The sequence below is a fragment of the Pseudonaja textilis genome, chromosome 6, assembly GCF_049901715.1.
Source record: "Pseudonaja textilis isolate UNSWEBS1 chromosome 6, rPseTex1.2, whole genome shotgun sequence".
NCBI classification, from domain to species: Eukaryota; Metazoa; Chordata; class Lepidosauria; order Squamata; family Elapidae; genus Pseudonaja; species Pseudonaja textilis.
The window spans coordinates 61,175,434-61,198,512 of NC_141995.1; the positions used below are offsets into that span (position 1 = coordinate 61,175,434).

At 36.0% G+C, this 23,079-nt stretch overlaps 1 protein-coding gene across 1 annotated transcript in view; it reads left to right on the plus strand.

The window, feature by feature from the left end:
- Window positions 1-23,079, plus strand: part of PDGFC (platelet derived growth factor C) — a 111,925-nt gene that overhangs the window by 62,417 nt on the left and 26,429 nt on the right. Inside the window, exons 2-3 of the mRNA XM_026699984.2 lie at window positions 371-566; window positions 18,866-19,046. Of these exons, the coding sequence (XP_026555769.1) occupies window positions 371-566; window positions 18,866-19,046 (377 nt within the window). The remainder of the gene's footprint in view (window positions 1-370; window positions 567-18,865; window positions 19,047-23,079) is intronic.

The following is a 23,079-nucleotide window of genomic DNA, read 5'->3' on the forward strand; positions in this document are numbered from 1 at the left end:
TTTTAGAAAAACAAAGCATTGAAGGATTTAATTGTTGGAATTATCTTAAGAAAGATGCCCAAATATTTTTTTTAGACATGACAAACCACTGCATAATAAGTCACCTACATTTAAAAGAAGAACAAAAGGAGGAAGAAAAAAACAAAAATGTTGAGAGAATGTATGTAAAGGTTTGGCCAAAAAAAATATTTGGGCATCTTTCTTAAGATAATTCCAACAATTCTTTTGAGAGAATGTATAGTATGGCATGGTAATCTATCATTTAAAGAAATAAATTCAAATGCTAGATTAGAAGATTTCAAAGAAAATCTTATAACTTGATTGTGCAGTTGATTGATTATTCTTTTGTATGTTTATATTTCTTTTATAGGAGTGCAAGAACCACACCATGAGAAGGTTATTACTGTATCCACTAATGGAAGTATTCACAGCCCTAAGTTTCCTTATACTTATCCTCGCAACATAATACTTGTGTGGCGATTAGTTGCAGTTGAAGAGAATATGTTGATACAACTTACTTTTGATGAAAGATTTGGGCTTGAGGACCCAGAAGATGATATATGCAAGTAAGTATCAATTTCTGAACATATCATATACTATGTAGTTTACATACACTTTTAACAACTGAAGGCTAAATGTTTTGGGGTTCCCAGAAGCTACTGTTGTGCAATTCATCGGTGGACCTGAAGGTGACTGCGCAGTCTCAGTTCGGACGTGTATTGTCCAGCACAATGGTGACAATGTTGTTCGGTGATGCCGCTCATGAGTTTCTATCACTTTTTGGTGGTGCCTATCAGTGCTGAACATTTCTGTGTTTAAAAAAAATATGTACTCAGGTAAATTTAAAGTAGGGCCTTACAAGAACAAATAATAGAAAAATGTATTTTTAATGTAGAAAAAAATGTAAAAATATCCTGTAATTTTAGGTAAGTCATCAAATATGCATATTCCTATTTTCAAACTAATTTTACATAGTTATATTGTTTTATGCAGTCTCATTTACATGTTGCTATTTCTATATAGTACTCTGCATTACCTTAAACCAAATTGCCATTGCAATCATATTACTGAAATGCTGTGTCGGTTGTCGTCCGCGAACCATTTGTTTCGCGACTGTAGAAAGTTACAATTGAACTGGAAAAAGTGACTTGCAGCTGGTCTTCATACTTATAATTGTTGTAATATCTCACAGTAGCAGAGTCACATGATCAAAATTTGGACACTTTGCAATTAATTTGTTGTATTTACGATAGTTGCCGGATTCTGGAGTCCGCATTTCAACCTTCTCAGTTGGCTTTCTACAAGCAAAGTAAATGGGGAAAGCCATGTTTGCTTGACCGATGATTCACTTAACAGTGATTAGCTTAATAATCATAACAAAAAAGAGCATAAAATCAGGCTCACTTAATAACTGTTTTTCTTAGTATGGAAATTCTGATCCTAGTTTGGCCATAAATTGAGGACTACTTGCATTGCATAAACATGATCAGTTGAATTCAATTGGAGTATGTTTCGAGTATTTATTTTATTAATTTTAATTCCAGTCATTATATATTATTCAAATTATACCAAGCAGAAACAACGTTGTAGATATTTTGGTTAAGATATTTATTTTGAATGAAAGCTACTTGATTAAATACTTCACTAAAAGATTAGTTCTTAATAAACTTAAATACATTGGCCTCTTATTTATGGTACAAACACTTTACCAAGCACAGGAGAATTCAGTTAATAGCTTCAGTGTGTCTTAGAAATTAGATCACAAATATATTAAATAATTTTGCTGGTACTGTTTTTGCTAGTACTGCGTCCATTCGTTGCTTATTGTATTTAAATATAGTGGTTTTAATTGAGTCACAATACTGCAATAAAAGCTGTTGGTGGAGCACTGGTTAGAATGCAGTATTGCAGGCTAATTCTGTCAGCTGCCAGCAGTTCGATTCTGACCAGCTCAAGGTTGACTCAGCCTTCCATCCTTCCAAGGTTAGTAAAATGAGGAGCTAGATTGTTGGGGCCAATATTATGACTCTGTAAACCATTAGAGAAGGATGTAGAGCACTGTGAAGTGGTATATAAGTCTAAGTGATATTGCTATTCCTACTTCTTGATTACTGCTTCTTCATATTGTCCATTTCTTGATTAATGCATATTCCTATTATTTCATTTTATCTGGTCATCGTAGTCATTCACTCACTCACTCATTAATTCATTCAATTAGAATTCCAGTTGCTTCTTGGATAGCTCACAGCATAAAAAAACCAGAGTGTATGTACAGATAAAATAATGTATAAATGGCAAATCAACACCATGGGTTTTTTTCAACAATTATTTATGGTGTTTACTACTGTATATTATATAGCCACATGCAACTAACTAAGACTAGTCTCAGCAGCCACATCTACCATGACTGAAATTGTTAGACATTGTTTATAACATTGTTTATAATATCTCCATACAATTTCTTACATTTACTGTTTTTAAAAGCTATGTATGCAGGCAGTGAGAGAAATGCAATAGAAATAGCACTGACTTACGTACCACTTCACAGTGCTTTATAGCCCTCTATAAACTGTTTATAAGGACACGGTGGCTCAGTGGCTAAGACGCTGAGCTTGTTGATCAGATAGGTCGGCTGTTCAGCAGTTCGAATCCCTAGCACCGCATAATGGAGTGAGTTCCCATTACTTGTCCCAGCTTCTGCCAACCTAGCAGTTCGAAAGCATGTAAAAATGCAAATGCAACAATAGGGACCACTTTCTGTGCACCTTCGGCGTTTAGTCATGACCACAGAGCCACGTGACCACAGAGACGTCTTCGGACAGTGCTGGCTCTTCGGCTTTGTAAAGGAGATGAGCACCGCCCCCCTACAGCTGGAAACAACTAGCACGTATGTGCAAGGGGAACCTTTACTTTTCAGCGGTTTATTGAATCAGTATATTGCCCAACAAGCTGGGTCCTCATTTTACCATCTTCAGAAGGATGGAAGGCAGAGTCAACCTTGAGCGGGTGAGAATCGAATAGCTGGCAGTCAAAAATTGCTGACAGACAAGAAATAAAATTTAAAATAAGCAAAAAATAGTAAGAGAACACCTGTCTGATCTTGATGAATACAAATCACCGGGACCTGATGGATTACATCCCAGAGTTTTAAAGGAGCTGGCAGAGGTCATCTCAGAACCACTGTACCACATCTTTCAAAAATCCTAGAGTGCAGGGGAACTACCAGAGGACTGGAAAAGAGCCGATGTGATTTCCATCTTCAAAAAAGGGAAAAAAACAGATCCAGGAAACTACAGACCAAACAGTCTAACTTCAATACCCAGAAGATGCGGGAAAAGATAATTTTTAAAAAATCTGCCAAAATCTAGAAATGGCTGTTACAGTAGAATTGCTGTATTCTATATAGCCCATTTTACTCATCATAGTTATTGTTTGCAATAAAACATTAAAAACACAGGAAACTTTCCAACTCTTTTGGAAGGAGAAATTAGCTTTGTCTGAGTTTTGGTTTCTATATTTATATTTTGATCTGACAGCACATATGCTAATGAAACTTAAGGGGAGGTTTCTTAGTATTGTTTCAAACTTCTATAATACAAAGCAATGATAATTAGTTCATGTTCCTTGGAGAATGGAAGGAAGGAATTAAATATGACAGAGTAATTTTACAGCCACAACCCAGTTACTTTAGATAAGATAAAAAATTAGATTAAAAAAAGCCTTAGTAAGGCCACACCTGGAATACTGCATCCTGTTTTGGTTACCACATTACAAAAAAGACGTTGAGACTTTGGAAAATGTGAAAAGAAGAGTATTGATGTGGACACTTGCTTAACAATCTGCAATTCTCAGCAAGGAGGAGTGACAAGATTGCTGTGGCTCAATGATACGTTCAAGTAAGGTTGCTCTTGATGAGATTCCATTCGTTGCAATGGATTCCGTTCCTAACTGTGACTGTAAGTCATTACAACCTATAATGAATTCTATGAGAGATTTCCTTTGCATTTTATCTGGAAAATCCTGCTGTAATGAGTTCTATGTATTGGCAGGATTGCTGACTGGATTATCTAATCATATACTTATCGCATTTATGCTGCAGCAACTGCACAGATTATCAGCTAGCGTATTGGTACATATAATTCTAAAAACCTTGCAACCAGGACATCTATTAAAAACCTGCTAGAAATCTACTTTATCACTAAAATGGTCCACAGAGGACCTAATGCATTGACCAGAAACTGTTAATTGTCATCTTGGCATCTATCATTGACAATCCTTAGAAGTAGCTTTTGATTTTTTTAACAGACTCCCCTAATACCCAAGGTTACAGATTCACCTTTAAATGTACTATAAAGAAAAAATGTAGAGATATTTTTATTTCAAATTATATATTTCCTTCATTTTGATGTTTTATATCAACTCTGCCGACATACAATTTTTAATTAAACAGATTTTAAAACAGTATGAAATATTTTAGGGGAACAACACCTTTAATAAAGACTTTTTCCTACACTGATGTGCTTCTTTTTCCAGTGATTGTTTTATTAATTAACATTGAAATCTGGAATGTGAAGTAAGATAAATGTTCATAGTACTTTCTTTGTCTAATTGTTTCACATTCTTCTAAAATTCAGGTTTTCTTTACTATATAGGAAAAATACATAGAAAAATGGAATAAATGTATGTAATTGGGTATGGATCTAGTATAAGAGGATTGCCCTTTACTGTAGTCTGCTGAAAAACATTGTGATCTGCGGTGCTGGGTGATGCCACATAGCAGAATTGTGTGATGGTGCTATGAAGGATAAGGGTCAGGCCGATGAAATGAGACTTCTTTCTTCCTTTTCAAGTTCAGGGAGACAATATACAAGAATTAAGGACATTATTTCAGACTGAGTCCAGAATATTTTTGGTCTTTGATGCTGCTTCAAAGGCTATTTTGTAATAACCATTTTGTAAAGTTTTGTGACAAAGATGTAACAGAGATAGTTGTTCTAGTGAGTGACATCCTTATCCATGAAAAGAGATCTTTGAGGAATGGAAATTTCTATTTTATTATTTTTTAAACTTAAAATTATAATTAAACATCACTTTAAATTAGTTTGATCAGTTTCCTGAAACAAAACATAAAATCAAACATATTGCAATCATTTAAATAAACACAACTTTTTCTGCAGGCTTGAATATTTGACTTCTGGTAATGTTTCTTTTTCACAAACATGATTTGAATTCAATAATTAGAACTTTCACTGTTATCTTTTGGAGTTTTTTTATAATCTAAATAAAGCATCTGACCATTTGGAGAGAAATTTTATGTTTACTGGAAATCTTACTGATGTCTATCTAATATATATACTAAATGTTGCCGGTAAACTTCGTTATTTTGGGGATTGCTTTTCTTTTATGAATATGAAAATGCAAGCAACAGTAAATTTTTCAACTAACACTGTCTGTTTCATTGTGGTTTTGCTATAAATGTTTTTGTAGAATACAAACATAGGAGAATTCTATAAAGTAAAAACTCAAATCATCAGAATGTCTTCTAAAACATTGTCTGTTGCTGAATTTGAGAAATAATGTGGATGGGGACTGACAAAGTTTTTCATTTTGTTCTGTACTTGCCAAAGAAATAAAACTCAGTCACAATTGCTAGAATCAGTACTTTGGAGAATTAGATTACTGAGGTATATTTAGGAATTTTTTTAAAAAAGGAAACTTCAGTTCATCATGTTATGAATCCTGGCTTCTGAAGTGCAGTGCAATTCATGACTTTTACGAATCTCTAGCATGTGCTTCATCATACGTGCCTTCCATCTCGTGGACGGTTGGGTGTATAAGTATCTGGAACTTGGAAGTGATCTGTGCCTGTTTAGAAGGAGGAACATTTCTGTCAGGTGTGGCCGAACTCGGTCAATTGATGTCAACAGAAAGCCAATCACAAGGCTAGAAACCAGGAGACTATGACTTCTTGTACTACCATAGCATGAAAGCCGGTGGGCGACTTTGGGCCAGTCACTCATTCTCTTTCAGTCCAATTAATTTCACAGGATTGTTGTTATGGGAAAAATAGGAGGAGGAAGGAATATTAGGTATGTTTGCCATTTTGAGTTACTTATAGAAGTTACAAAGATGGGATTTTAAAAATCTCTTAAAAGTTCCTTTAATGAATAATATATTCATTTTAAATAGAAATTCTCTTGTCCTGAAAACTACCATCCTATCTCCAGTCCTCACCCATTCTGATAGATAACCTTAACTGGTACCTCGGTGGATGGATTGTGCTCTTTTTGGTCCTATTTACTCTTTCTGCAACATGTAATGTCACTGAGTATAATATCTCTTCAGATCATTTATGAGGAAGTATCTTATTATGGTGCTGCTCAGTGGTGGAATTCAATTTTTTTTAACTACTGGTTCTGTGGGCGTGGCTTGATGGGCATGACAGGGGAAGGATACTGTAAAATCTCCATTCCTGGGGATAGGTTACCGCAAAATCCCATTCCCTCCCCACCCCACTAACCTGCTTTCCAGCTCGGTTCTCCTATGCAGGGCAATAAAAGAAGACCCGCTGACCAGCTGGGACTCGGGAGACAGAAAATAGATGGGGACAGGGCCAGTCAGAGGTGGTATTTGCCAGTTCTCTGAACTATTCAAAATTCCTGCTATCGGTTCTCCAGAACTGGTCAGAACCTGCTGAATACGACCTCTGATGGCGCTCCTTTCTATCTTGGAAAAAAATAGGAAGAAGAGTTTGGTTCAGTGGTCATGACCTTGAGGGTCAGAGATGCTGTGGTCTTCTCCCCCTGCATGAGATCATTGAAGAAGTTCCTGGAGGGCTGTAAAAATCTTGAAGGAAAGAAACAGACTGAAAAAAGACAGAGTTGCTTGAGAAAATCATCTGGCTCTATCTGCCCATAGTCCTCCACATGGGATTTACTTTGGGAGGCTGGAGAAAGGGGACTGACCTTAGATTTGGGGAAATAATTCTACAGTCTAAAAATTTTTTATCATGCTTCTCACCAACCACCTTTGCTTTAGGCAATGCTAATAAGTCTTATAATTGTTACTAATTGAGCTGTTATAGAAATGTGTCTAAAAGAAACATACCTGCTAGCATTATTTTCTTAGGTGCACGCCTTTGTGCTGATCAGTAGCTGAAAACCAATTTGTATTATAATTATGCAGCTTAAAAATGACCTTGTGGAGCACAATGTTTTCAAGATATGGGAGAAAAATGGTAAATAGTTTCTCTTAATCCAACAGGAGAAAAAGAACAAAATTGAAGTTTGCTTCTTTTTCTGTTCCCTGTCTAAAAAAACAAAATCATCCACATTTCCCAGAATGCACCACAATAAATGCTTTCAATTTGCATGTGCAAAGTAGATAAATTTAAGCACTTGAGACCTTCAGGAAGAGATTGGACTGCCATTTGTCAGAAATGGTGTAGGGTCTCCCGTTTGGGCGGGGGGGTTGGATTGGATGACCTAAAAGGCAGCAGTCGCCAACCGGTGGGCAATGGCCCACTGGTGGGCCGTGAGAAAATTTTGGTGGGCCGCAGAGAAATCTCACCCCCAGAGAACCCCCCCAAAGCAATTAATCCAGGCTGCGCAGAAACACAAGGCTGCGCCGAGCATGTGGCCCGCGGGAACCCTCCCCGCCCACTCACTCCTTACCCACTAAACTTGCCTGCTAAATTTCTATTTTTCCTTTTTCCGACCATCATCTGTTTTTCCTGTGCTAGGAGATTTAGATTAACTAGAAAGCAGGAAATGGTTGGATTTCTTGCTTTCTAGCTAGTCTTTAGATCTTCGGCTCTGCTTTTAAGTACAGCCAAACCTCCCTTAGGACTGAAGGTTTGCTTGCAAGCAAATTCATTGTAGACTCATAGTAAGCAAATTTGAGAGACTGAGCTAGCCGATGGCAGATAGTTAGATCACTCAATGATTCTGTGAGCAACTCAGTCTGCCTGCTTTGCCTGATTTTGGGTAAAAGTTGCTCTTTTATTTATATTTTAAATTCAATATTTACATGCATGGTGCGTTGTGAATTAATTTTGTGAGTTTTCTTGCAAGCAAATTTTATGTGACAGACTGAGCTAGCCAATGTCAGATAGATAGATTTCTGAATGAATCTGTGATTCTGTGAGCAACTCAATCTGCCTGCCTGCTTTGCCTGCTTTGGGGTAAAAGTTGCTCTTTTTTATAAAAAAATTCAATATTTATATAAATATTTATAATATTTACATACAAGCCATGCCCAGTCAGTCACATGACCACCAAGCCACACTCACAAATTAGGCCACACCCACAGAACCAGTTAGTGGTCCCTGGGATCTAAAATTATGAGTTTGATGGTCCCTGAAGTCAAAAAGATTGTCAACCCCTGCTATAAGGTCCCTTCCAACTCTGATTATCTGTTATCTGTTATCTGACTGTAGGTCTTCCTTCTGACTTCCAAGGTTATTCTCATGTACCATCACAATTTATAGCTGACGGCCATAGCTGTTAGCGGGGAGGGGAATTGCATGACTTCAGTTGGTGGATTATTCGAGGGCACTAATTAAATTAGAAAGCTCTGGAAATGATAACTCATGGTCCCATCAGGCCAAAACTAGTTAGATTTACATGGGGCTCTGAAACCTACTGAGAAATGGAAGTTTGCTATTGGTACAAAAGGAGAACTACAATATTAACTCCCAGTGAGTTGGGATACAGTGAAAAATGTTTTTATACTTTAAAGAGCTACTGGGTTTGGTTTTATTTATGACCCAGTCCTGAAGGTGCATTTATGACCCAGTCTTGCAGGTACATCTGATCCAATCTTTGGGCTCATTCCAGATGGGAAAAGTTTGTGGTTTTTATATATGGGAGGTAAGAAAAGGGTGGGATAGGAAGTTTGTTGCCTTTGCCTATAACAGAATCCCATAACAGCAGAAATGTTGCTTTTTCTTTGAAGTACTTATGCAGTGGAAAATGATTTGCTGTTGAATTCATCAAGCAAGTACTATGAAGTGATGCGTTATGATAAACATAATAAATAGACTAAACATTTGGCTAGCTGAATGTTCATTTAGCAAAGCATAATAAAAAAAACATATGAGCTAAGCCTTTCATGTTGAATATATTGGTACATCTAAGCATTTCAACAGAATCTTAAATTAGAAAGCTGTATTTTTCTCTTCACTTGTTAACTGTAGATAGGGGTTACCTATTTATTTATACAACTTCTCCAGGGTGTGGCATTTTTTACATTCACCAAAACATGACCTTCAGAATCCCTATTATGGCTTTCCTCTTAACATTGTGCACAGCCACAAGTGAAGGCAATGTGTTTTTCAGAAAAAAGTTTGAGGGAACTAGTGTATATTTGGGGTTTAGCTAAGTATGTGGGGAAGTATTTGTGGCTGCTAAGTGAGTGAAATGATTTTACTCCTCTTCCTCTTACAAAAATAAAAATGGGGCTACACCTACACCTAAATATTTCTATAATGATATATCTTTGTGTTATGATATATATGTTATGGTGGAAAAACAAATCTGATCGCGTTGCCAACTTCAAAAGCCAATACAAAAATTTATGCCACCAGATAAAAACTGAATGCACCAATTATCACATTAAACAAGAGGAAAACCTACGCGCCAAATCCACCCACGCTTTCTACAATTTTGTAAACAACAAACTAAAAGACTCAAGGTCCATCCCACCCCTGAAAGAATCCAATGGTAAAGACTGCAATGATCACATTATTAAAGCCAACCTCTTTAACACATTCTTTGGCTCAGTATATCAAAGCACAACAAAGAATGTTCTTTCTGCGCCAACTCAGAAAGCTCAAACTGCCCATGGAGCTGCTGATCCAGTTCTACAGAGCAATTCTTGAGTCTATCATCTGCACCTCTATAACTGTCTGGTTTGGTTTTGCAACCCAACAAAACAGACACAGACTTCACAGGATAATTAGGACTGCAGAAAAAACTATTACTACCCACCTGTCTTCAATTGAGGACCTGTATATTGCATGAGTCAAAAAGAGGGCTGTGAAAATATTTACAAGACCCTTCACATCCCGGACGTAAACTGTTCCAACTCCTTCCCTCAAAATGACACTATAGAGCACTGCACACCAGAACAACTAGACACAAGAACAGTTTTCCCCCGAAAGCCATCACTCTGCTAAACAAAAGTTCCCTCAACACTATTCAACTATTTACAGAGTGTACACTACTATTACTGTTAATCTTCTCACCACTCCTTATCACCCATCCCCTCCCATTTGACTGTTTCCTAGTATGATTTGATTATTGATTGTACCCTATGACTATCATTAAGTGTTGTACGTTACGATTCTTGATTCTTAATGAATGTATGTTTTTTTTATGTATACTGAGAGTATATACATCAAGACAAATTCCTTGTGTATCCAGTCACACTTGGCCAATGAAGTATTCTATTTGTAAACAGCAATGGATCATGCCCAGTATTTCCTAGTCGAACCACAGACAACTACAATCATCTAATACATATTGATTTTACAGTAGACAATGTTGAAAAAGCACTACGCAATCTAAAACCAGCTCTATCTATTGGACCGGACGGAATATGTGCCTACTTCTTAAAAAAGCTATCCACTGCCATAGCAGAACCTCTAAGCATAATCTCTGAAAAATCTTTCAGGACCAGTTCCTTGCCAAAACTATGGTCACAAGCCACAGTCATCCCCATCTTCAAAAAGGAAGACCCCAGCCTAGTTGAAAATTACAAACCAATCTCTTTATGCTGCGTCACCTGTAAAGTCATGGAATCAATTGTTAACCAATCCATTATCCTCCTCTTAGAGACAAACCTACTCTAATAAACAATTTGGTTTCAGAAAAAAACTATCCTGCAATCTGCAACTCTTACACTGCAAAAACATATGGACTACACAACCCGATCAAAGCAAAGCAATAGACGCAATCTACATAGATTTCTGTAAAGCCTTTGATTCAGTGGTAGACAAACTACTCCTAAAACTAAAAATTTATGGTATCTCTGGACACCTACATAACTGGATAGAAGCATTCCTGTCAAACAGACAACAAATGGTCAAAATTGGGAGCATCCTATCAAAGCCTGTCTCCATTTGCAATTTGAGAGTACAGTATCTACAAATATACACAAAATATACATCCAACACTGACTGTAATGCTTAGCCGAGTATAATACACAAGAGATGGGTTGTACTGTAATATCAATAGGGTGTTGAGATTACACATCTTTTCACACCTTAATGAGGTAGTGACTTCGTGTTTATTTGCGGTTCAGATGGCCCAGGGAAAGAAACTATTTGTTAGTCTAATGGTGTGGGATTTTATTGACCTAAAACGCCATCCATACGGCAGCAGGTCAAAAAGATAATTGCCAGGGTGTGAGGGGTCTTCTATAATGGACTTGATTCTGCTTTGGCAGTGGGACCTGGCTAACTCTTCCAGGGAGGGCAGAGGGCAACCAATGATCTTTTGAGTTGTGTTTATCACCCTCTGTACAGTTTTCCTGTCCTCAACCGTGGAGCCTGCATACCACACACCCAGACAATATGTCAGAGTGCTCTCCACAGAGGCTTTATAGAAAGCCAGCAACAGCTTCTTATCCAGATTGTTTTTCCTGAGAACCCGCAGGAAGTGCAGCCTCTGCTGAGCCTTCTTCACTATGGCCTTGGTATTAGGGGACCAGGAGATATCAGCTGAAATATGGATGCCAAGGAATCTGATCGCAGGGACAGTGTCCACTCGTTCTCTCTTGATGATGAGTGGGGCGTGGTCCTGTCGTCTCCTGAGGCCACCAGACTTGAAATTCTAGACCTAGAAAACCTAGAACTATGCCACCTTCTGTCCGATCTAAGGAGAGTATATAAAATCATACATTGCAATGTCCTACCTGTCAATGAATCCTTCAGCTTCAACCATAACAATACAAGAGCAAACAATAGATACAAACTCAAGGTTAATCGCACCAAACTTGATTGCAGGAAATACGACTTCAGCAACAGAGTGGTCAATGTCTGGAATCCTCTACCTGACTCTGTGGTTTCTTCCCCAAACCCCAAAAACTTTAACCTTAGACTGTCTACTATTGACCTCACCCCTTTCCTAAGAGGTCTGTAGGGGGCGTGCATAAGCGCACCAACGTGCCTACCATCCCTGTCCTATTGTTTTATTTCTTATATGTATCCATTTCATGTATTCATAACTATGTTTATACTTATACCTGTTATCTTGTAATTGCTTGACAAAATAAAATAAAAAATAAAAAACTATCTGGTTTCATAAAGAATTCTCAACTGACGGAGAAAAAGGATAAGTACAAACAATAGAAAGAGGAACACATAATCAGGAAGAATACTGACAAATAGTCTGAACTTCCAAAGGTGACGTTCGGAAACCTAAGGTTTTGAATGAACTAAGACTTGCAACAAATGTCAAAAGAAGAAGAAGAAATGTTCCTTTCAACACATAAAAAAACAGGAAAACAGTTAAAGAAACAATTGGTCTACCAATGGGAGAAGATGGCAAAGAAGTAACAGGCAATAGAGACAAAACGGAATTCCTTAATCCATCTTTGCATTCCTGCAAAAAGAAAACACAATTCAAAAACCGAACTGTAAATGAGGGGTCTCTGATGCTCTCTGAGCTTGCTTGTTTTCTTGTATATGTTTTATTACCCAAAAGGAATGCAAATTAAAATATGAAAAAATAAGGCAAATTAAAATATGAAAAAATAAGAGAGCACCTGTCAACTCTAGATGGATTCAAATAACTGGGTCCTCACAGATTACATCCTAGATTACATCTGAAGGGACTAGCAAATATGATTTCAGAATCATTGAAACATTTCTTTCAAAGTTCTTGGAGCACTGGGGAACTACCTGAAGACTGGAAAAGAGTTGATGTGGTTCCCATCTTCAGGCTGACATCAATATCTAGGATATCTTGGAAAAGATAATCAAGCAGTAAATTTATGAATGCCTAGAATCAAACAAAGCTATAACCAGTAGCGAACATGGATTCATCAAAAACATCTTGCTAAACAAATCTTATTTCATTCTTTAACAAAGTGGTTTAATTAGTGAATCAGTGAAATGCTGTGGACATAGTATACTTAGATTTCAGTAAAGCATTTAATAAAGTAGACCACGACATACTTAGCAAAATGTGAGGTAGACAGCACCACCCGCCAATGAGTTTGTAACTGGCTGACAAGTCGTAGTCAACATGTATTCCTTTATAAAACTACCTCCACATGGAGATAAGTGAGTGGTAGGATATCTCAAGGTTGTGTTTTAGGCCCAGTGTTCTTTAATATCTTTATAAACTCTCTAGATGAGGGAACAGAAGGGGAACTCATCAAATTTGCAGACAACAATAAGCTGGCAGGAATACTTAATACTTCAGAAGAGCTTGATCCAAAAAGATTTTGAAAGACTTGAACACTGGGTCCTATATAACAAAATGAAATTCAGCATAGATAAAAGTAAAATTTTATACTTGGGCAAGAAAAAACCACTGTACAGATATAGACTAGGAGACACTTGGCTTAATGCCAGTAACTTCCTTTTTTGGGAAAGGTGGTCGAGAAGGTGGTTGCGCGGAGGTTTCTGAATGAAACGGATTATCTTGACCACTACTGATTTAATTAGGGCAATGACATCAGGATTCAGGCCTGGACAGAGACGGCATAAGTCACACTTTTGAATGATCTCTGATGGGAGTGGGATGGGGGTAGTGCATCCATCCTTACTCTGCTTGACCTCTTAGCAGCTTTCGATACCTTCAACCATGATATTCTCTTGGAGTAGCTTTGGGGGTTGGGAGTGGGAGGCCTTGTGCTATCCTGGTTCACTTCCTCTGCGGTCACTCTCAGTCAGTGTTGATAGGAGGGGAGAGATCCAGCCCTTGCCCACTGCCCAATGAAGACCTGGTTCTGCCAGCAGACCTGGGAACCCAGAATGGGATGGCTTAACTGGCTCGTGTGATCTGCTGTCACTGGAGCGGGGGTTGGGGTGATTTTATTATGATTTTATTACTATAGCAATAGCACTTAGACTTCTGTACCACTTTATAGTGCTTTCCAGCCCTCTCTAAGCGGTTTACAGAGTCAGCACATTGCCCTCAACAGTCTTGGGTCCTCATTTTACCCACCTCGGAAGGATGGCAGGCTGAGTCAACCTTGAGCCTGGTGGGATTTGAACTGCCAAATTGCAGGCAGCTGGCTGCAGCAGAAGTAGCTTGCAGTACTGCACTCTAACCACTGTGCCACAGAGGTATTAATTATATTAATTTATTTGATTTTTTAAATTAGTTTTATGGTTTTAAGTGGTTTTTATATTCTATACGCCGCTTTGAGTCGCCATGAGCGAATGAATAGGTGGCAATATAAATTTAATAAATACATAATAATAATGAATAAACTGCAAAAGAGATCTTGGAATCCTAGTAGTCAGTCGCTTAAATATGAGCTAACAATGCACGCTGGCACCCAGTGCAATCTTAGACTGCATTAATAGAGGGATAGAATCAAGATCTTGAAGTTCTAGTACCACTTTAACAAAGCCTTAGAAAGACCACACTTGGAATACTGCATCCAGTTCTGGTCACTACAATATAAAAAAGATATTGAGACTCTGAAAAGAATTCAGAGAAGAGCAATAAGAATGATTAGGGGGCTGGAGGCTAAAACATTCGAAGAACAGTTGTAGGAATTGGATATGTCTAGTCTAATGAACAGATGACTAGGGGAGACATGATGGCATTGTTCCAACATTTGACACAATATTTAACTGCTATTTACAGTTCTGTGTTCTGCTTAAAAAGTTACGAAATGGCCTGCAATTGAGCAGATTGAGGTAACTGATTGGCTTGTCATAAAAGAATAGTAAATAATTTAGATAATCTAATATTTTGTATTTTTATTGCCAGAAATGGAGGGGAGGATCAAAATTATTTGACACATGTGTATTATTTTGCAGCTTGTGTTAAGCAGTGGTGGCATAGTCACTTGAATATAAACCACTTCGATAAATTAGGTATTAAATTATTTGTCTAATTGATTTCATGTGTGTATTTGTTTGGAAAGCTATAAGATTGGTAACTTAATTATTTTCCCCATACCATTAGAAAATATTTCATTTTTCATGAAATATCTCACTTGTTGTATGTACTGCGTCGAACAGACAGTTGGAATGAAGTAAACTTGTCTGTAATATAAAAATATTTGGTGATTGAGCACAATCCAAATTATCGTTCTAAAATTGTTTTGTGTTAATGTTGTTGGCTCTCTTTCTGAGTCTCTTTCGCCTTCCTCTGCTGGAGACAGTGGATCCCGCTAGCCCCACCTGAGTCACTACATGCACCCCTGGGCACGAGCGACATCAACCTGGCCGCACCCACCCTGGTCCCCTGAGGTCAACCGTAACCTCACGTGGCCCTCAATGAAATCAAGTTTGACCCCCTGTACTAGAGCTGAAAGATCCTTTGTATTATTGGCTATCAATTAGTATCAGCAAAGCACAGGTTACTACGTTTTCTCCTCTACTATGAATCATTTTGTATTTTCTATCACATAAGTGGTTTATCATTGCCACCTCCTGCATACAGTAATATTAACTGATGTCTTTGCCATTGTCACTCAAGTCATCATATGCCTCCAACATTTTCTTAAGTCATGCTGCCCAGTAGAGACTTCTGTGTACTTTAGCTGGACAACTGGGATAGTCTTCATGTTTTAGGTCAGGGCTGTCAAACATCCGGCCAGTGGGCCGGACGCCCCAAATGCCCTGGCCATGCCCACTCCTGGTTTGGCGAAGGGAAAAAAAAGTCCCGATATGTCACATGGTGCCACTGTGATGACATGAGTTTGACACCCTCGCTTTACCTGAGCCTGATTTTAAGCCATAAGATTTCGGATGTTCTTTGTACATCTCTTCCAAGAACACACATCTCACACCACTATGAGGAAGCATAACCAAACTTGAAGGGGTTTTGTTGAATGTCTGTGGAGATGCTCAGTCATCCAGGTCATGATTGTCCCAAAGGACACCGCTTTTTCAAAAGGTTAGCCGTGCTTACAACACAGTCATTTGAGCAGTTCCAAGACGGTTCCACACCCATTTGCACCATTTAGGTGACCCTGAGGGCACAGATAAATCCCCAAGTGACCTCACAGACTCTCAGAAAGAGTGCGAACGATCAGATGACTGCAAGGAATGTAAATCCTTCCATCCTCCACCATTCAGTCAGAACTGAAGAAGCCTCTTGGATGAGAAGCAGAATGTCTTCAAAGAGAAACAAGACTTTTGGAAAAAGTCTTGAAGCTGCCTTTTAGAAAAGCACCTTTGGGACAAGGGTTTAGTCCATTACTGAATACAAACTAGAAGTTAAATGGACCAATCTCAAAAGTTCATCCAGTCTATTTAATTTTAAATGGGCATATTTAATATTTTATATGGAGATTTTATATGGAGGATGCAGATTAGAACTCAAGTGTATAGGGCACTTGTACCGTGTTCCAATTCTGTATGCAATAGCTACCATTGATAAAAAGTAAATTTATAACTAAGTTCATTTCCTCTTATAATTAAATGAAACATCTACTTGAAAAAATTAAGAGAAAAAAAATTCCGGTAATTCTATTACGCAATTAAGAGAATATTTAGAACTCATAAGAAGAAGAAAAAAAAAACAGTTGGAATGTGGCCACTGAGTCTTCCTCACTATATGCTTTCTTTACTCTTATTTGAAGTAGCTAAGATATTTTACGTTCTGGAAGCCAAACTTACTGCAGTAAACCCACCCTCTGTTTTTGAATTTTATTACACCAACAGGCATTGTGTCTGCAAAAACAGGCTTGTTTTTGAAAAGCATGAAAGAAAATAAGTAATCTTCAAGTCCCCGAGGATGTCTGAGAAGAGATGTGGTCATTATAAACTGCTTTAAGTATCAAGTGTGCTCTGTATCATGTTGCTGAGAGAAACCTACATTTCATTGGACAAAAAAAAGCAAGCTTAGTAAAGCTCCTTAAATACTGATTTGGACAGTGCAATACAATACCTGTAATTCTATTACAGGAATTATAACGATCACCTACAGACATGAGATTCTGGTTGTCAGTGATTGTTTCACTTCATGTGTCAAGTCTTATATCATTTTCAACATGTCAAGAATGTCGTTGATGTATGTGTTTGATGTCACTTCAAAAATAATATGCAAGCAATCAAAACTGTTTAATTATTGAGTATTTTATTAAATAAAATACACAATATTGCAAACAAAAGATACAAATAACATGAAAAGGATTTGGACTCACGAGACTGAGATTAATCAGCAAGAAGTCAGGTTTATGTATTGCTTGGATTTAAACAAATGATTACATTTGGGGATTGATTCAGATAATCTAAAGGAGCATTAATAATTTTAAATAAATGGATTAACGTTTAACCATAAGCAGCCCCATTAACTGAGCAAGTACATCCTACCTATTTTGTTTGTTGATAGAACCATGGTTTGTATCTCAATTCTTGTTTTGTAAACGTGAGTTAACAGTTATGGATAAGAATTTTTCCACATTTTTCCTTTCCCTTTCATATTAGTAGCATTGCAGATTCTACTTAAGATTAGAGCAGATTTCTTACTTATTTTGGGGGATTGAAAATCATTATTATTTCCAATTATTCCCTAGTAATATTGTCAATGACTGCTTGAACAACCTTTTTTCAGAAGCAATATTTAAATATATCTATATTGAAAAATCCACTTAGAAATTTTTGTTGGAAGACTTAAAAGCACCTTTTTGGCAAACAGATAAGGACCTATTTCAGCAAGTACTATGTTTCCCACATATGGGGGTACTAAAATTAGAAAGTTATTACGTGACTCCACTGATATTCTTGGAGGTGCTTAGCAATAATTCTGGTATATTTATTGTGGATTCACAATTGGAAGATATTGAGTCAGTCGTATTATTGTAACTCTTACATAACCAATTCATATTGTGAGAGAATCCCATTTGGAAAATTGCAAATACTTTTAATTAACTTGTAAATGAGATCATGTATATTTTGGTTTCTTGTCAAATACATTCTAAAACATTACTGCAAGAAAAATCTAGATGCTTGAAATTGTGAAATGGCAATATTTTCACTTAAAACATGTTTGATCTCAATTTTTTCTCCAGATGCACCTCAAGTTGCATCTCAAAGACATGTATTTTTGGCAGAATTTTTTAAAACATACAGGCAAAGACCACTGTTAAAAAAAATAAGGAAGAAAGAAAATATTTGTTATTTATAACATTTCTGAATTAAGCATTTGATTTAATTAATAAATTTATTAATATAATAAGTTATTAAGTATGATACCGAAACTAATTCAACAAACTATTTTTTTACAGCTGATATTCTGGAAAACGTTCTTAAAAGGTTTAACTTTGATGTCAATCTCATTATGCTGAATGAAATTGATAAGTACATATATATAATATGGACTATTGCTATTTTATTCAGTCATTTAACTGGTAGAAAGATCAGCACAACATAAGATATGAATGTGCATTTTAATTGTGTACAAAAACCTTGGAATTTATCACTTATAAAAGAATTATGGATTTACTGTGCACCAGAAACAGCAAGAATGAGTACTTTTCAGTGTGGTTATATATGTTTTTGGTTACTTTTTTTAAAACTGTTTTTGTGTTTTTGTTCATTTAAAATACTTTACTATTCACTGTATGTACTTATATATACATGGCTTTGTTTTTGCTCTTGTTCATAAGTATTCCCGTGTGCATATAACAATGATTAAATGTATATGTATGTATATATATTTTGCTGTAGGTATGACTTCGTAGAAGTGGAAGAGCCCAGTGATGGCACCGTCTTAGGGCGGTGGTGTGGTTCTGCTGCTGTTCCAGGAAAGCAGATTTCTAAAGGAAACCAAATCAGGATAAGATTTGTTTCTGATGAGTATTTTCCTTCTGAACCTGGATTCCATATTCATTATAATCTTCTTACAACAGTAAGTATCTGATTCTCAAAGCATAATGATGAAAGATTAAGGAATAACACAAAAGTGGAATCAAAGGTTTGGAACCTCTGGTTGATTACAGGAATCCAACTGAAATATGCCTGACAAAAGTCAGTGCAACTAGCTGTCACGTAGCAAATCGATTCAGGCAGCAACTCTGTGCAGTTACAATAGTTTTGAAAAAAAATAAGTTTCTGACCAGTCCTTGCGTACATGACCTTTGCAAGTCTGAAAAGCCAAGGAAAAGTGAAGGAATATCATAGGCTGGATCATGGTTTCACTTAGCCACCATTTTGCTTAATGACTGAGTTGCCAGTCCCAATTGTGGTTGTTAAATGAAGACTTTGAGGTAATCCCTTAAACGAAAACTGAATAGAAGAGGTAATTTGATTGGATGTCAAGGAGACTGATTAGTTTTTGTTATTGTCCTGCTACATGTACTACTAAAGTATAAATGGATGGTATTGTAGGCTACTTAAAACAATAGTTGGAAATTTATTAAGCATTTCTTCCATGTTTCATTTTTTTTCTATTCCTAATTGATTTATGTAAGATGGATTTTGCTATCTTAATTAACCTTTCTGTTCTATTTCTTAATGAAAAAGGTATCTTTTGGGGAATTAAATATTTTGTTTGAGAAGTTGGGATCCAAGTTATGAAAGTTGGAAAATGTAATTGTAAAATTGATTCAAAACTATGCATTTTGGATTTGTTTGAAGTACAGGTAGTCCTCACTTAACAACCCTAATTAGGAATGCCTACTCCTTTGCTAAGCAAAGCAGTCATTAATAGAAAAACCACATGACAACCTTCCTTACTGATGGTAGTTCCAGCAGTCTCAGTTGCTGACATTAAATGACTTCTCTACATCTTTACCCCAAAAAAATAGAAGTTGAATAGATAAACAAAATATGGCATTGTTGAGAATCTGTTCTCTGTGTTGATAGGTAGAACTGTCTGGTCGAGTACTATACATATTCTTCTGAGAAAAGTATATATACTTTTATATGACTGTAATGTCACAGAACATAAACAGATTAGATTTTAGTTTGTAATGAACTCAAATGCTTAAATTTTACATATTGAATATGGTGAAAGTTTAAAGTTTTGATTTCAATAAAGTTTTTTTTTTAATCATTTCTGCATTTCTGATAAACTTTTTTTTTTTACTTACAGTAATGTTATCTGTACATTTTCATTAATTGGTTTTAAATCATGAAAAATCCCTCTAGGCTAAGGAAAGATGATTAAAAACATTAAATAAAATAGTGCATGATTATACTTATTATTAGCGCCATACAGAGAAGAACTGTCCTAAATGTATGTCAGTAGCGATGTTGTTTTAATTCTATAATATAATTAATTATTCTAAACAATCATAATATTCTGCTTCAAAATATAAATTACCAAAACTTTGATTATTAAAAGAAATGTGTCAATTTGTAACATATTTTTATTTTTACCTATATGCAGGGATGTGTGTGCCTGTGTGTGTGTTTAACACCAAATGCAGAGGATGTTTGATACATCTGTATATAGTAATATTGTAAAAAATGACAAATACCTTAAATCAAATCCAGATATCAGATTATGGTATTTCTTCAGATACATAGTCTTGGATCATTAGAATATATTTTTTGTAAATTCTACAAATATTTTTACCTGTCCATGTGTTTTATCTTTTTAAAAAATGTTTTTCATTCTGGACTTCATAAAGGTATTTTTAATGATAAAATTTTGCGCAAAAAGAGAAGTCACTCGGCAAAAATTATATTAAGAAAGTCTGTCTCAAATCCTTATCAGGTTTACTTAGCAACTATATATTATGTAAACAAACCTAATAAAACATTCCATTTTGAGTCTGGGTAATATTCATTGTTTAGTTTAAATTATGTCATTTACAACTTGGCATAGAACACCCAGTGTACTAAAGTCTATTGTTACTTGTGGAAGAGCCAGTGAATGGGATATTTGATGCCTTAGGTGCCATTAAGGAATGCATGACTGATTGCCAAAGGAGTTATTAATTATTCAGGGCACTAAGTACAAAGCTACTTCAGTTAAGGCTCAAAGTGGGGGTGACTATATTCCCCTGCCTATCTTGGCACCTGGTAGTATGTCATTTGTCATTCAAGATTATGCCAAAACCTCTTTGCAGACATTCGGCTTAGCCTTTTGCATGGAAGCTGAGATGGAACATGGAAATACAAGAAGCTTCTGAATGGTCACACTAATTTGAAATGTATTTTGTCAGATAATTTCACCTTTCTGTATGTATTAGACACTCATTCAGTGAGACAATAATTTTGTACTGGGTAATTATTATTGGCTTAACACTTAACTTCTTAACTTGAGGCAACTGCATAAAATTAACCACTTACATTTATCGCAACCAAGTAGCTGTAGACTACCAAAGTTGATTGCCCTTCTTTCAAAACTTTTAAAAATGTTAGCACTATAATTCTAAGTAGATCAGCATAAGAATGTTGCTGAACACTTAATCAGGCCATAGAATGTCTAATAGATTAAAACATTGGTATCTAATAAACCAAATTATGTAATTATGCTGGGTTAGAGTTTTAAGTTTAGGTAGACACCACAGTCAATTTAGAGAAATTAGAATGGGTACTGAGTAAGTGTATTGGCTGCTTTCTTTTAACCCCAGGCAGCTTCTATTAAATCCCAAACAAACTATCTTGAGTTACATACATCAATATACATCAGTATTACATCAATGACAGTTAAGTTCCTATAGTCAGAATTCCTATTTGGGTTACAATTAATTTTAACTCGAGATTTAAAGTACTGGTAATTGGGTGTATTTTCTTCTTCTTCTTCTTCTTCTTCTTCTTCTTCTTCTTCTTCTTCTTCTTCTTCTTCTTCTTCTTCTTCTTCTTCTTCTTCTTATTATTATTATTATTATTATTATTATTATTATTATTATTATTATTTAATCTTTAGTGAGATTCACAGCTTTTGGGACTGGTTGGTAGCTCAACCTAGGAACTGTTGAAGTAGCATCAGAGGATATAAGCTGTTATCATGGATTTTTATATTTTTTCTCTTGGATATGATTGGAATGTAAGTCAAATAAGCTATATACTTGTTTAACCTTCTTATATTATATTAGCAAAATATTTCATTGCATAATCAGTAGCATAGCTAGATTACTAAATATGTCTGAAAAACAATAAACCATAATCACCTCAGTACTATAGTTTATCATAAGCCAAGCAATGTTTTCTGAAAAATGATTTATAATAATCTCCTCACAGCAAATGACTGGCAAAATAAACAAATAAATACATTACTAGATAATTTTATTCATCTGTTGGAAAGACATCATACATATTTATATCTATAATTTCATGTATATATAAATAGTTGGTTATTGTGACAACTATTTGCAAACTTACTCTTTTAGGAAGCTAATAAAATGAAAAGAGAAATAAAACATGAAGGATATGCTCCTGTATGATACCCATATACTACCTAATTATCAATATTAGATATTATCTACTACCTCTTAGGAGATCTTTGTCTTTGACTTTGTTTAAGCTAAGGGTCTGAAAAAATACATGTATCCCTAGGACAGCAATTCTGAGCAATCCAGTTGCTGTTGGTAAGTGAAGATGTCACCATTTTGCAACTTCCTGCCAGCTTCCCCATTGTCTTTACTTGTCAGTAACTGGCAAAAAAGGTGGCAAATGGCAACCATGTGATTCAAGTCTCTATAAGAGCCAGAACTTGGATGAATGGTCAATTTCATTTGGCAGATTTCAAGTTGAATAGTCAGTGAATAGTCATTAAACGAGGACCACCTGTATTGTGATCTGTCAACTCCAATTTTACTTACTTTTGACCTTAATAAAATTTTGGCAGACCTCAAACAGAGGGTCTGTGATTTAGATATCAGACCAGATGGGTAAAATTCTCCATCTCTAATATATTGATTTAACTTAACTTACTGAACCGCCCCCTTGTAACTATTTTCTGATATCATGCCTCCTCATTATTTTCCCAT